General features: G+C 45.1%; 1 protein-coding gene across 1 annotated transcript in view; it reads right to left on the bottom strand.

Annotated features, from left to right (window-relative positions):
- Window positions 1–12,448, bottom strand: part of SKA2 (spindle and kinetochore associated complex subunit 2) — a 42,489-nt gene extending 30,041 nt beyond the window's left edge. Inside the window, exon 1 of the mRNA XM_082244325.1 lies at window positions 12,300–12,448. Coding sequence (XP_082100451.1) covers window positions 12,300–12,332 — 33 coding nt within the window. The 5' untranslated portion in view covers window positions 12,333–12,448. The remainder of the gene's footprint in view (window positions 1–12,299) is intronic.
- Window positions 12,449–15,607: the final 3,159 nt, after the last annotated feature.

The following is a 15,607-nucleotide window of genomic DNA, read 5'->3' as shown; positions in this document are numbered from 1 at the left end:
ATTCCTATACAGTATCAGAAATAATAGGGCGATCTCTAGAGCCAAGCCCAATCAGTTATTTAAAAATGCATAATAAAATCAGGGTCCCCCGCTTACGTATGTGCTCCCATTAGAGTCTTCCCTAATGTCAGAGTCCCCCTTTACATCTGTCTCCCCATCAGAATCTCCTCGCACAAATCTGTGTCCCCATCAGCCTCTCCCATGTCTGTATCCCCATCAGAGTGGCACATTTATACCCAGCACATTGCCCCTTTTGCCTCTTACACTGCAATCTTTACTGAACTGTGTGGCATGGTAACACAGTACAGGTATCCTGCACCTCCCGGCTTCCAACCACTGCTACACAAGCAGGCTGTAGTCAGAACTAACACTAAGGCTCCATTCACACCTGGGCGTTTTTGAGTGTTTTTCAGCTCCAAAAACGCTCAAAAAAAACATTCCAAAACGCCCAACAAGTAAAACCCCATTCATTTAAATTGCCCCTGTTCACATCTGAGCGTTTTGCAAAACGCCTGTAGCTGAAAAAAAGTACATGAGCTTCTTTTTGGGCTGATTACCAGCGTTTTTGATAGATGTCAATGCCTGCCTCCAAAAACGCTTGAAAATCACGGTAAAAACGCGGTAAAACGCTACTCTCAAGTGTGAATGCAGCCTAATATAAACAGTGGGTGGGAGCCAGAGAGGTACTGCACTGATAAAGCCAGTGGTTGCTGGGACGCTGTCAGTCCAAGCAACCAACTCCACAGCACAGTGTTGGAGCACAGGAGGGGCTGGGGGGAGCCGCTTTGTCTGTTGCTTGCTGGAACTTGGCATGAATACTCCATACAGGGTTTTGTAAAAGCAAGCAGGCTGGCAGTGCAAGTGTCTAAATGAGCTGCAGGACAAACAAAATATACAATCGGGCCAGATGTGGCCTGCAGGAAGGGCTTTGTAGACCCCTGGTCTAGATGGTTTGATTTATAGACTTCCTAAGGGATGTTCACAAGGCGGCTGCCTTTGTCACCTCTGTGAAAAGAGAGATCTGCGACAGGTCACTTTTCAGAAGGCATCTGACAAGCAGGTATTTAACCCCGATTAAACCCTATAAAATATAGGCACTACCGCACATGGTGTGGCACCAAAGACTTGCATGGGTGACATTCGGTGGATGCAATGTCTGCTGTCACACTGTTTTAATCTTGCCACAGCAAGTGTACAGCCCTGAGCAGTGGAATGCCCTCGTTCAGGCGGGCGGTAAAGCTCACCCACCTGGTTTTACTGCCCCCTAGCTGCACATGTGGAAAAATGAGTCAGGCCCCAACCTAGGGAATTTGCTATTGGCCCATTATTGTCGCTCATCAACCCATCTGGCCCTGAAAGTCCCTACGTAAACAAGCACCTGGGAGTTCTGAGCACTGGAAGTACATACACTGAAAAAAAAAAAAAAAAAATTAGGGCTGATATTCATACACCTTTTTTTTCAGTGTTAATATTATATTATGCTCATATTATAGCTAAAATGAAGAAAAAAAAAAAAAAAAAAGGGAGAATTAAGAAGAAAATAAAGAAGAGCCCAATTCAGGTGTTCTTTAAGGATAGATATCTAATCTATTGTGTTCTTTAAGGATAGATCGATATCTAATCTATTGTCGCTCAAAACAAAATACGTTATGACACTGTACAGAAAAACAATGTATTGTATATCCTTAAGTGTCAGTTCACACTATGGCGATCCGACTTCAGGAGGACCTGTGAAGTCGCGTGCATCGCGACTTCGGCTCGACTTGCACGGACTTCACATAATGGAAGTCAATGCAAGTCGCTCCGATGTCGCCCCAAAGTAGTACAGGAACTATTTTCTAAGTCGGAGAGACTTGAGTCGCTCCTATTAGAACGGTTCCTGTAGCTGACCAGTCACCTGACAAGTCGCGGTAGTGTGAACCGGGACTAACACTCAGTTGTGCGTATTGTCATCTCCATTTATTTAGACAAGGTGGTCCATAAACTTAATCTGATCAATAATTATCGAAAAGCACATACTGTGCCACCGAATGATTCTAAGCAAAATTGATCAATTTTGTCAATCAAAGTCTGGATGGAAAATCTGATTGTAATAAAGGCAATAGATTGATATGACTGTTAAGTGTATGGTGCACTTAATATTTCTGATCTCTCAAACATATTTTTGTCTGACAGTAAATCACTTGACGTGATCGTATAAATAAAAAAAAAAAAAAAAAAAAAGGCTTCATATATGGCTACAGATTCTCCAGGTGATTCGGTCTGTCAGATCAAGATGATGTAGGACTAATGCCTCGTACACACGCATCGATTATTGGCCGGGAATTTTCGGCCAACGACCGATCGGCCGATTTTCGGCTTGTTAGTCTGATGCTTCCGACAACCGACTCCGACTTTGCGGCTGAAAAAAAATCTGGTGTGCAGGCTATAAAATGTTTGTTGGCCGTCAACACAACGGCCGATTTTCGGTCAGTCAGTACAGATTTCGGCAGACAAAAATCTGATGAGCAAGACTGGGCATGCTCAGAGAAGAAAAAACACACGGAAAGTAAACCAGCACATGACATCACTTCTGAAGTTGATTTTTGTTGGCTGAGAAAATTCGTGTGCAGTCTAGGCACATTCCAACCAACAAAACACAACTCTGGACAAAAGATGGACGATCGGTCAGCCGATAATCGTTGCGTGTGTACGAGGCATAAGCATCCATTTTGAGATTCTACCTGACTATGGATGGTTTAGGTAGATGCTCAGTTTACAAAGTTCATGATGCATTTTACTGAGCAAGCATATCAAATCTAGAACAAAATGTGTTTGATGTTCATTGTAGGCCAAGTCTAAGTTTTATTCAGCAACTTAATTGCAAATGATTATGGGTACATAAAGGCTGTAAGCTCACACAATGCCAGCTTGAGCGATAAGTACAGGGAGATATGAAACCAATATTCTTTTACTTATAATAAAAAACAGTGTTATTCGAGTACATGGAAATAAGGAACCATTATCCCTATGGTGTTTATATAATAAGGTCTGTTCAGGAAAAAGGGCTCATTAGCACAACATGAAACTAAAGTGAACGGAAATGTTTTTCATACATGTCCAGATTTGCATTTGCTAATGTAATCCTGCCACAAATCTGGCAATTCAAACTGAGCAAGAGTTACAATTCAATGAAAACCGCACACAAGTCTGCTACGATACCATTTGAGCTGCTTAGGCACAAACTGAATTGGATTATGGTTAATGAGCGCCTGACGGCTCAACTGGAGGACAAATTGCGTGTGTTTGACAAGGTATGGGGATCGTGGATTAACTACCTCACTGGGGGTACCTGATGGACTCGGGAAGGTCTGGGGGTGGGGTGCGGGGGCGGGGTCGGGTCCAATCGTACAAATCTTTTCTCTTCTCTCTTTTCCCTTTTCTCTTCTTTTCTTGTGGCTCTATTGTCCTTTCTCTTTCTCTTTTTCTACGATTTGTCTCAGTTTACGATATGGGGTTAACAGTGGTACTGTATTCTAAGGGCTTAGTACCCCATGTCCCCAGCCCAGGCTGGGGCAAAGATCTGTGGGATCACGATCTAGCCACTTATCCTGTGTAGTACGCACAATGTGATTAAATGCTCGGGGTGGTTGGCCCTGTTTACCCTCGGTGAAGGTCCCTCTAGATACCTTGAGGCTCCTGTTTTTTGTGTTTTGAGGTGCTAGCCCTTGCCACGTTATAGTTTCGACCTTTTATAGAAGTATTATCTAATGTTTGCTATGGTTATACCACTGTTAACGTTTATTATGCACTGATTTTTTATTATGTGTGTATATTTTGCACTATTTTTGTGAAAACTTTCAATAAAAATCATTGAAAAAGAAAACCGCACACAAAAGCATTCAGTATATCTTTATCTACGGATATAGGCAACAGGCTATATTCAAATCTGAACTTTACCTATAAAAAACTTGAGCTTAGCCCTTCCAACCTCCTGAGCCTATTCTGGTCAGTGAAGCTACCAATCACATTAAGGTCTTATTCACACCTAGCAATTTGAAATGTTTTTTTTTCCATGCAACACACATAGGGCAACCCACTGATTTCAGAAAGGAGCCCTACGTGGAATAAATGTGGCAAAGTAGCTCATGCCACACATCACAATGTGTGTTTGCGTCCTGTCACCAGTTCAGTACACCATATAACTGGTGTGGCAGTGATAAGGGACAATGTAAAAAAAATAAATATATATATTATACTGTGATCAGAGCATAACTGTGTTACCATAGTAACACTGTACTACTCTAGGGAAGTGATCTGGATTTTTTTTTTTTTTTTTTACACATTATAAATTGCAGTCAATTTTATTGGTACAGTTACATAATTAGTGAGGTTGAAAAAGATATCAGTCCATCCAGTTCAACCTATGATGTGTGTGTGTTTGTTAACCATACATTGTATACCCCTGTATGTTGTGGTCTTTAAGGTGTCTATCTAAATCGTTTTTTAAAACTATTGATGCTCCCAGCTGATACCACTGCTTGTGGAAGGGAATTCCACATCCTTACTGCTCTGACAGTAAAGAAGCAAATATTTTTACTGAATGAAACTGATTCATTCAGTTATGCCTCGTACACACGCAACGATTATCGGCCGACCGATCGGCCGACTTTTGTCCAGTGTTGTTGTGTTGGTTGGAATGTGCCTAGACTGCACACGAATTTTCTCAGCCAACAAAAATCTACTTCAGAAGTGATGTCATGTGCTGGTTTACTTTCCATGTTTTTTCTTCTCTGAGCATGCCCAGTCTTGCTCATCAGATTTTTGTCTGCCGAAATCTGTACTGACTGACGGAAAATCGGCCGTTGTGGCGACGGCCCAAAAATTTTTTTATAGCCTGCACACCAGATTTTATTCGGCCGAAAAGTCGGAGTCGGTTGTCGAAAGCATCATACTAACAAGCCGAAAATCGGCCTAAAATTCACGGCCAACTATCGACGCGTGTGTACATGGCATTAGTATTGTCATATGATTTTCCACAGCTAAGCACATGATACAATTGGGCTGTGATTGGCATTGTCTGTACCATGTGATCACTGTGACCAATCATCACTAGCAAAACAATTGTACCCAAAGGATGGCATGAAAGGAAGCCATTCATTGTTTACAACTGTCATGTGATCTGCTATGATCGGTCACATCAATCACATGGTAGTGGCAACGGGCAAGTACAGCGATCTGTCATTGGCAGTGTCTGGTGGACACAGCCCGTGACAGATCTCACCCACAGCAGGGCACATTCCCAGAGGATGTCATATGAAGTCCACCCACAACAACAAAAATCCCATTTTGCTATAGGCCGGGTAGGAAGTGGTTAAGGACATCTAGGAGGTGAAATACTATAACCGCAGTGTGCAAAATCTAGTGCAGCTGTGCATAGAATCCAATCAGCTTCCAGATTTTATTATTTTTTTTTTTTTAAATGGGCTTTTCTTTGGGCTTTTTTTGTTGGGTGTTATGCTTTAATCAGCATTCTCAAAGCCTTTAAAGTTCCATTTTAGTGCGGGCACTAGAAAAACAAATCATGATGGTAGTGTTAAATGTCACTTTAAAAACAAGCTGCTAGCAGGCTTCCCAAGCAGTAACTATGAAGCTTTCTGAAAACCTGCTATCAGCTTGTTTGAAGTGACAGCCAGCACTAGCGTCATGACCTATGTTTAATGAAACAATCCCCAAACTCAATTTCTCAATAAAAAAAAACCCTATCTATAAAGAAGTAAATACTTCTCCTGCTACCCATGCCACTTCGTGAATGAGAAACCACCAACTGGCGTTTCTTCCAGGAATGTCCATCTCCTGGTTCCACACAGCATACTGTGGTTCCTCCCACCAAGCATACATCACTTCATAACAGTAGTGATGTAGGGGTAGGAACTAGGGATGCACCGAAATGAAAATTTTGGGCCGAAACCGAAAATGCAGGATGCCATTGGCCGAAAACCGAAACCGAAAATGACTTTTTCCCCCAAATAATTCTAAAATAGATAGAAGAGGGGCATACACCAAAAACAGGCAGGCGTACACTTGTCGCTGCCACCCTGTCACAGTATATGTACTGTGACAGGTTGGCAATAGGTTAATTTAATTACCAATGGTATTTGTATTATGCAGCATGAGGGGGTTAATGTATTGTCACTGCTGCATTAGTGACCGACCAGTGGCAGTTAATTAACCCCTTTGTGCTGCATTAGTGCAACCAGTATCAGTGTTAATTACACTGGTTGCACTGATACTGGTTGCACTAATGCAGCACAAAGGGGTTAATTAACTGCCACTGGTCGGTCACTAATGCAGCAGTGACAATACATTAACCCCCTCATGCTGCATAATTAATACAAATACCAATGGTAAGCTGCCTCAGCTCCCCCCCTCCCGCCTCAGCGTCCCTCTCCTACTCACTCAGCTCCTCCGGTGTCCATTATTCAAAAGTCCCGCCTCTGGCCGCCCGCCTCCCGGTGATGTCACTACTACTACGATCTGTACATGAATGAAGTGACACACCTGGCGGGCGAGTGGCGCTAATATCTGTCACTATGTGAGCCCTTCACTTCTCTTCAATTCCCTGACACTCCGGGCGGGGCGAGCGGCCGCTAATAGATAGAACTATGTGATCCTTCCTGTCAGCTCAGCGGGACTGTGACTGTGTGTGAATGAGATCTGATCTGACCTGACACCGGGCGGGGGGAGCGGCCGCTAATAACTATAACTGTGAGAGCTTCACTTCCTTGTCAGGCATGTATCTCCGCTGACAAGGAAGTGACGCTCTGACATAGTTATAGTTATTAGCGGCCGCTCCCCCCGCCCGGTGTCAGGTCAGATCAGATCTCATTCACACACAGTCCCGCTGAGCTGACAGGAAGGATCACATAGTTCTATTACCGGCCGCTCGCCCCGCCCTCCCGCCTGGTATGTCCCTTCATTAATGCAGAGATCATAGTAGTAGGGACGTCATTGAGAGGCGGGCGGCCGGCCAGAGGCGGGACTTTTAAAACCTGCCCTGCGCTGCGCCCTCCTCCTTCTTCACGGCAGCCATATTAATTTCGGCACTGTTAACCCATTATCGGCCGAAATGAGATAGGCTAATTTTTGGCCGATAATTTCGGTGGCCGAAATTTCGGTGCATCCCTAGTAGGAACTGCTGAGTGCTTTGGGGGACCACGAGATTGACACCTTCTGGAAGTGTCAGTAAGTATCTAAAGAAATGACCAGCGATTTCTCTTAAAACCATGGATGGCAGGGGCTTTCTTCTTTACAGGTCCAACTTTTATTAGGATTTTAGTATATAGTATCCCATCACTTAGGATTTTTAGCTTTAAAGCTCAGCTCCAGGATCCTGCACACTTGTTACTTCCAGGATTCCACTCCCCATGCTCAAATAAACTGCTGATAATATTTTAAAAATATTATGCTTAAGGTAGAAGTGAAAATTTTCATCCCAATGAGATCTTCAACTCCTTAGGAAAACGCACTGTCCACAGATGTTGGGGAGAGGACATAAGCTAATGCCTTCATTCAAAACGCAGGATGAGGTAGGCAAAGCTGAGGGCTGTGTCTTGATTACTGTCAATAAGTGCATGTGGGCAGGTTGCCACAGGTACCGGCTCCTTCTTCAAACTACATCTAGGAGGAGAAGTGACCAGGAGCTTTCCACACAACTAAAGTGGCATTGCCTGGTCACATAAGCAAGCTAGGAAGAGGGATCCTATTTAGGGATTAAAACTACTACAAAACAGACACCAAGAATAAATGGCTGATGCTTTCACATTGGAAAAGCAAGTGCCCTGTGGATAATTTTATAATCCTGGCCAGAGTTTGATTTTACCATCCCCAATTAAAAACTAAAAAGGTGCTTTAAATGCTTCAAGAGAACTTGTTAGCAGGTGTATGAAGTGGCCTTAGATATTCCCAAGGAGCAATGGTGTTGCTCTGTCAGGTCAGCAGTGCTGGGAAGGGAGGCAGCAGAGCTACAATCACCAAATCACTTCCCCCTCAGGGCTCTTTTACACAGGATGTCCGTTGGACTCAGTTTATCTTGATTGATCCCCCGCTGAGCAGGAGAATGACAGCTGTTCTCTGCGCTGTGTGCGGAGACACAGCTGTCAGCTCCCCATACATATCTATGGGGGAAATCGGATGTCAACGGACTGTCGGTCCATTCGCATCCAATCCCATCCTATCCGGTCCGCTGGACGGATGGAAAACAGGGTTTCCATCCGTCCAGATTTGACGGATCGGATGTCAGCGGATATGTCTCCAATGACATCCGATGCCCCATAGAGATGCATGGGGGGACCGTTCAGATCCGCCAAAAAAAACGGACAGGCAGATCTGAACGGTCCGCCTGTGTGAAAGGGGCCTTAATGTTAACAGTGAAGTCACGTAAATGCCTTTGTTGCTGGCACCAGAGAAGCCAAAGCATAGAACTAATGGGTCCTCTGGCATAGGCTCTAGGTGCCATCTTGGGAGAGCCTGTCTAAGCTTGGACACAGAGCTCTTATGGGCGTCTGGTGGCCATTTCTGATACAGATGTGCAATATAAAGTGCAGTGTCGCTAAGCAGCCCAGAATCGGGAGAGCATAGATAGAGAAAGGAATCCATACTGGAAGGGATAGCCAGTTTTTTCAAAAAAGACTTGCCCCATCGCTGGAATTTGGCTAGAGACCCAAGAGCCTAGGGCAAGTTCTGTATGCCGTATGCCCTTAGGGGAAAGTATAAGTTGCATGGTGTGTCACTACAAGAGCTATCCTGTGATCAAAGGGGTAACTTCTACAAAGGGATCCATTATATTATGTAGCTTAAAAAAGGCTTCACATGGTCTCTGTTCTGTAAGAAGTGCATTTTTATACCGAACCAGCTCTGCTGTTAAATTATTTCTATTGTTTGGAAGTGCTTTTGAAGGACTTTAGTGTGTTAGCTTTTTTTCAATCCAGTCTTAAAGGAACAGATGTTTCACCTTCTTCCCTTGATAAGTCTACTACAAATTTCTTAAAACCTTAGTAAAGCATGGTTTACACAGGCAGCCAGGTAGTGGAGAAATAGGTGGCTGAGCTGTGGTTTTACTGCCCTGTCTGACAAGCTAACATGGCCTGTAACTTTATTGGTACACACTGCTGTAATTGTGGCACAGCAAAATGTATACAACTGGCTGTATTCAGCAGGCAGTACCACCAAATATGATCTAAGGGACTCTAAAGCCCCGTACATACTATCAGATTATCGAACGATCTGTCGTCCGTTTTTGTGGCATGCTAGTCTGATGTGGAAAGTGAAGAGGTTATTTTCATACGAATTTTCCCGTACAACAGAATTCTACTTCAGAAGTGATGTCATGTGTTGGATTGCTTTGTATGCGTTCTTTCGTCTCTGAGCATGCCTAGTCTTGCTCATAAGATCTTTTTCCATCTAAATTTGTACTATTAAGACGAAAATCAGACGCTGTTTTGACGGACGACAAAAATTTTATAGCCTGCACATCAGGATTTTGTCGGCCGAAAAGTCGGAGTCAGCTGTTGAAAGCACCATACTAACAATCCGAAAATCGGCAGATCGGTCGCCAGACAAATATTCCCTACAGATTTTCTTATTGTGTGTATGGGCCTTAAGGGACTGGGGAGCTATGCTGCCCCCCGAGAGTCAAACACTTCTTTATTTCAATAGAACATTCCCCTTTAGCGAGGGCACGCAGGAGTCAGGATGAGCTTTGGTATGTTTGAATCCAGTCTAAACCCACCTGAGTTAGCACTTCATCCTGCCTCCAGACCTTAAAGGATAGCTTCACCCAAAAAGAGAAAAGCTCTGCTTTAAGTACTCCTCTCCCCCTGCCACTTTAAGCATGTCTTTTTTTTGAAGGGCAGGGAAGGTATCGGGTACCTAGATTTGACAGGTACCCACCCCCACTCGATACACCTAGAAGTTCTTCCCTCCACTACACCCCCTGCAGTCATATGGGACACATCACAGGTCCCAGATGACTACCGGACCATTCAGGACACGCAGTGCAAAATGCGCATGCGCATCACGAGCCCGTGTGTGAAGTCGTAGGCTGTCACAGCCTGGTGCCCAGTTACAATACCGGTGCCGGAGAGAAAAGTCATGGCTCAGTCGGGCACATCGCTGGATGGGGCGAGAGCGTCTGTTTATTAAAAGTCTGCAGCTAAACTTTTTGTAACTTCTGACTTTTAATGAACACAGAAATGACTTGAACTCCTCTTTAATCATGGGGATATACATTATATTGTCAAAAGTATTGGGACGCCTGCCTTTACAAGCACGTGAACTTTAAGGACATCCCAGTCTTACTCTATAGGGTTCAATAATGAGTTGACCCATCCCTTCCAGCTATAACAGCTTCGACTCTTCTGGAAAGGCTGTACACAAGGATTAGGAGTTTATCTATGGGAATGTTTGACCATTCTTCCAGAAGCACATTTGTGAGGTCAGACACTGATGTTGGATGAGTAGGCCTGGCTTGCATTTTCTGCTCCAATTCATCCCAAAGGTGTTCTATCAGGTTGAGGTCAGGACTCTATGCAGGCCGGTCAAGTTCCTCCACCCCAAACTCACTCATCCATGTTTTTATGGACCTTGATTTGTGAACTCGTGTCATATTGGAACAGGGAGTGGCCATCCCCAAACTGTTCCCACAAAGTTGGGAGCATGAATCTGTCCAAGACTGTCTTGGTATGCTAACACCTTAGGAGTTCCCTTCACTGGAACCAAGGGGCCCAACCTCTGAAAAACAACCCCACACCATAATCTCCACTCCACCACATGATCTTGACCGGTGCACAAATCAATGTCCATAATGACATGGATGAGTGAGTTTGGGGTGAAGGAACTAAACTGGCCTGCACAGAGTCCTGATCTCAGCAAGAAAGAACTAGAGAGGAGACCGCAAACCAGGCCTTCTCATTCAATATCAGTTTGTGACCTCACAAATGCGCTTCTGGAAGAAGGGACAAACATTCCCATAGACACACTCCTAAACCTTGAGGACAGCCTTCCCTGAAGAGTTGAAGCGGTTATAGCTGCAAAGGGTGGGCCAACTCAATAATAAACCCTTATGTACCAAGACTGGGATGCCATTAAAATTCACGTGCAAGTAAAGGCAGGCGCCCAATACCTTTGACAATATAGTGTACACGTGAGACAGGTAAAGCCTCAGCCGCAGATGATTGGCCCAGTACAGGGACAGCTTCCTGTCCCAATACCTTTGACAATATAGTGTAGACGTGAGACAGGTAAAGCCTCAGCCACAGATGATTGGCCCAGTACAGGGACAGCTTCCTTGCGGGCTCACTCAGGTTGAGCTCATCCTCGTTGAAGAGGCAATAGTGTCTACCGAATATGAAAAATATTAGCTGCACTCCAGAACTTCACTTCTTTCTGTATCTATTGTAAAAAAAAAAAAAAAAAAAAGACTGCAAGTAGACTTCCCTATCCTAAGGAGCATGCCAGGAGTGGTGAAACGCATCGAGGAAGGGTGGTTTCCCCACGAGGACCCAATTGTATGCTGTCTTGGAGAAATAAAGAGCTAAAGTTCTGGGGCACAGCTAATATTTTTCATACCTTTGACAAAGAGTGGAGGTGGCCGGCACCGAGGTTGTCCATGTGTGATGGAAGGAGAGAGTCCATGGATTGGGGTTGGTTCTCATCATGCCTGGCAGCCATGACTCTAGCGCCCTCTAAAGAATGATCCGCAGCAAGCTTGCTCTTCTACAAACAGAAGGCCATGTGTAGCAGAGCTATGGATGATCATGTGATCTCTGCTGGTTGATGTGGCCAGTGTGGGAGGAGCCTGATGTGCCAAGGCAGGAGGTAGAAGGTGGGGCAAGCTAGGCGGAGTGCTCCATGTAGAAGGCTAATAAAGGAGTGCTGATCAAGGACAGAGGGAGGGCAGGGGATTTAGTAAAGCTTTGTGTAGGGCTGACATGGAGGATCGGGCTGGCTGATCATAGTGGGTGGAGGCCGGGAATAAGGAGGCGTCTCCGTCTCCCGCCATTTCTCAGTACGGACCCCCACCCCCCTCTCGCCATCCCCGGGCCCGCTATTCCCCTTCATTAGAACGTAGCCCCTCCCCCCGATCTCCCGCCACCCCGTCCACCGGGGGAAGTATGGCGCCTAGGCGGAGAACCCCCATATCCAAGGCCGCTAAGATCAGCATGTCCGATAGCCGTCTTCCCCTATACCTGAGCGTCTATTCCCGCAGGGCCCGCTCCCCGTACGGCCTACAGAGCGCCCGCTACCCGCCGCCGTCTTACCAGAGCCTCCAGCTTATTGACTGCTGTCTCCATGTTGAATAGTTTACATTCCTCAGGCGGACCCGGGAATACGAGCGGGGGAGGGCGCAGAGGAGGAGCCCTGCCTCTACTGTACTAGACTGAGGGCACACAATCCCCGCTGCTCATTGGCCAGCTGTCATGTCGAATGTAGCTCCGATTGGTGCGTCGCCGATGAGTCCGGCACGTTCATTGGCTGGAGCGATCTCGCCCGCGTTGCCTAATTGGTCCGCTCAGCGCTCAGTGGGTTTAACCCTAGGGGGGAAGCGGTTGGGTATGATGCGAGAAATACGATGCGCCGATTCGCTCTCGGATGGGCACCGCCCAGCTCCTTAGGTGTTAGCGGTAGCTGATTGGCTGGTTCGCAAGCACGCCGCCTCTGGTTTTGATTTTGAATGTAGAAGCTGTTCGGAAGAAGAAGGGGACAGCAGGCAAGTGTCCTGCATTCATCTGATCCAGGTGGGTGTGAGGGCTCCTGTCTTCTAATATATCATCTAACTCTTACAGCTGAACATCTGTGCATACATGGCACGTCCACCCGGCTGCTGCCATGTTCTGTGCACGTCCTAGATCAGAGCTGGACAACAGCTGCAAATAAAGGCTCAACCTATCTGATCATTGGCACTGCTTGTACTCCTTCTATCTGATCAAAGGAGCAGAAGGCATGCAATCTCATTTCCGCTCACCACATTACAATCTGATTGTATAATCTACTTTAGATCTACCAACAACTGTGTTGTGCAAGAGCTTGCTTTAACCACCTAAGCTACGGAAGATTTTACCCCCCTTCCTGACCAGGCCCTATTTTGCGATTCGGCACTGCATGACTTTAACGGACAATTGCGCGGTCGTGCGACGCTGTACCTAAACTAATTTGACATCCTTTTTTTCCCACAAACAGAGCTCTCTTTTGGTGGTATTTGATCACCTGTGTGATTTTTTTTGATCATGCGCTATAAATAAAAAAACAGCGACAATTTTGCAAAAATAACAATATTTTTCACATTTTTTTTTATATTAAATTCCCCCAAAAAAATGTAAAAATCAAAATTTTTTAACATTTTTGGCCAATTTGTTTTCTGCTACATATGCTTGGTAAAAAAATCACAATAAGCGTATTTTGATTGGTTTGCGCAAAAGTTATTGCGTTTACTAACTAAGGGAATGATTTGTGTCATTTTTGTTGTTTTTTTTTTTTTTTAACGAGTAATGGCGGCGATCTGCGATTTTTTTTTTTTTTGTAGGACTGCGACATTGCGGCGGACAGATCGGACCCTTGACTGACATTTTCGACACTTTTGGGGGTACCAGTGACATTACTACAGTAATCAGTGCTATAAATATGCACTGTTACTGTAAAAATGACACTGGCAGGAAAGGGGTTAACTTTATTGGGGAAGGAGGGGTTAAGTATGTCCCTAGGGGCGTGTTTCTAACTGTGATTGGACATGGCTACTGGTGTAAGAACAGAGATCAACGGTCCTACATAGTAGAACCGTGTGATCTCCATTTTTACACAGGGGAGAATGACAGGCGGATTTGTTTACATTAGCCGCCTGCCTTTCTCCCTTCACGGCGAACGATCGCGAGTGACCGGCGGACATCGAGTCCGCCGGTCACATGCACTGACTTGTCAGGGAACGAGCCGGGGCAGGCGCGCACCTCCGCGGGCGCGCGCTCGCCCGCTATTGGCTCACAAGCTAGTGACAGGCTAGTGACGTACCGGTACGTCACTTTGCCTGGCCGGGGCTGACCGCCGCAGTATATGTACTTGGGGCGGTCGGCAACTGGTTAAGGATACAAACTAGTTGGTTTAGGTAGGTCCTTATATTAGTTTTAGTAGATCTAAGGCGCCTTTCACACAAATAAACCGAACCGTGGACCCAATCTGATCACCCATTTCTCTCTATGGAGCAGCGGATGTCAATGGACATGTGTCTGTTGACACCCGTTGAGATCCGATCTGATCCTGTCTGATAAAAAACAGACAAATTGGGATCTGTTCCCCGTGGGCTAAAAACAGACTTATGGGGATTCATCCCCCCATCTGTCTGGTGGATCGGATGACAGTCGGATAGAAACAGGCAGACAGTCCATGTTCATCAGACAGCCCATAGAGGAGAGCAGGCTGTGTTCACTGTGCATCAGCAGAGCAGACACAGACCTGTCATCCATGGGATTACTGGACTCTGCCAGAGTGAAAGGGGCCTACGTTGATTGTACAGTTGGACTGTGACATGCATGATGATCTTAGATGAATCTTTTTTTTGATCAGACAGTTGGCTATCCAAAAGAAGAAAAAGGGGGGGAAAAAAAAAACATTCTGAAAATTACACATTCAAGGTAGGCACTATTGCATTTTTACAGCTGAGAAAGACACCTCTGCTGTCAGATTACTTTGCCTGGAAAAAGTATTCATACCCCTTTACATTTTCCACATTTTGTCATGTTACAACCAAAAACTTTTTTGGGATTTTATGTGATAGACCAACAGAAAGTGGCACATAATTGTAAAGTAGAAGGAAAATTTTATAAATGGTTTTCAATTTTTTTTTACAAATATCTGAAAAGTGTGCCATGCATTTGTATTCAGCCCCCGAGTCAATACTTTGTAAGAACCACCTTTTGCTGCAATAACAGCTGCAAGTTCTTTTTGGGTCTCTACCAGCTTTGCACATCTAGAGAGTTACATTTTTTGCCCATTCTTGGCAAAATAGCTCAAGCTCTGTCAGATTGGATGGAGAGCGTCCGCGAACAGCAATTTTCAAGTCTTGCCACAGATTTTCAATTGGATTTAGGTCTGGACTTTGACTGGGCCATTCTAACACATGAATATGCTTTGATCTAAACCATTCCATTGTAGGTCTGGCTGTATGTTTAGGGTCGTTGTCCAGCTAGAAGGTTAACCTCCGCCCCAGTCTCAAGTGTTTTGCACACTCTAAAAGGTTTTCTTCTAAGATTGCCCTGTATTTGGCTCCATCAATCTTCCCATCAACTCTGACCAGCTTCCCTGTCCCTGCTGAAGAAAAGGAACCCCAGAACATGGTGCTGCCACCACCATGTTTCACTTTGGGGATGGTGTGTTCAGAGTGGTGTGCAGTGTTAGTTTTCAGCCACACATAGCATTTTGTTTTTAGGCCCAAAAATTAAATTTTTGTCTCTTCTGACCAGAGCACCTTCTTCCACATCTTTCAATAATGGCCTTCTTCTTGACATTCTTCCAAAAAGGCCAGATTTGTGGAGTGCATAAATAATAGTTGTCAGGTGGACAGATTCTCCTACCTGAGCTG

This window comes from Pelophylax lessonae, assembly GCF_965119305.1.
Source record: "Pelophylax lessonae genome assembly, chromosome: 2".
NCBI lineage: Eukaryota > Metazoa > Chordata > Amphibia > Anura > Ranidae > Pelophylax > Pelophylax lessonae.
The sequence above is the reverse complement of the archived record's forward strand: the minus strand, read 5'-3'. Positions and strand labels throughout refer to the sequence as shown.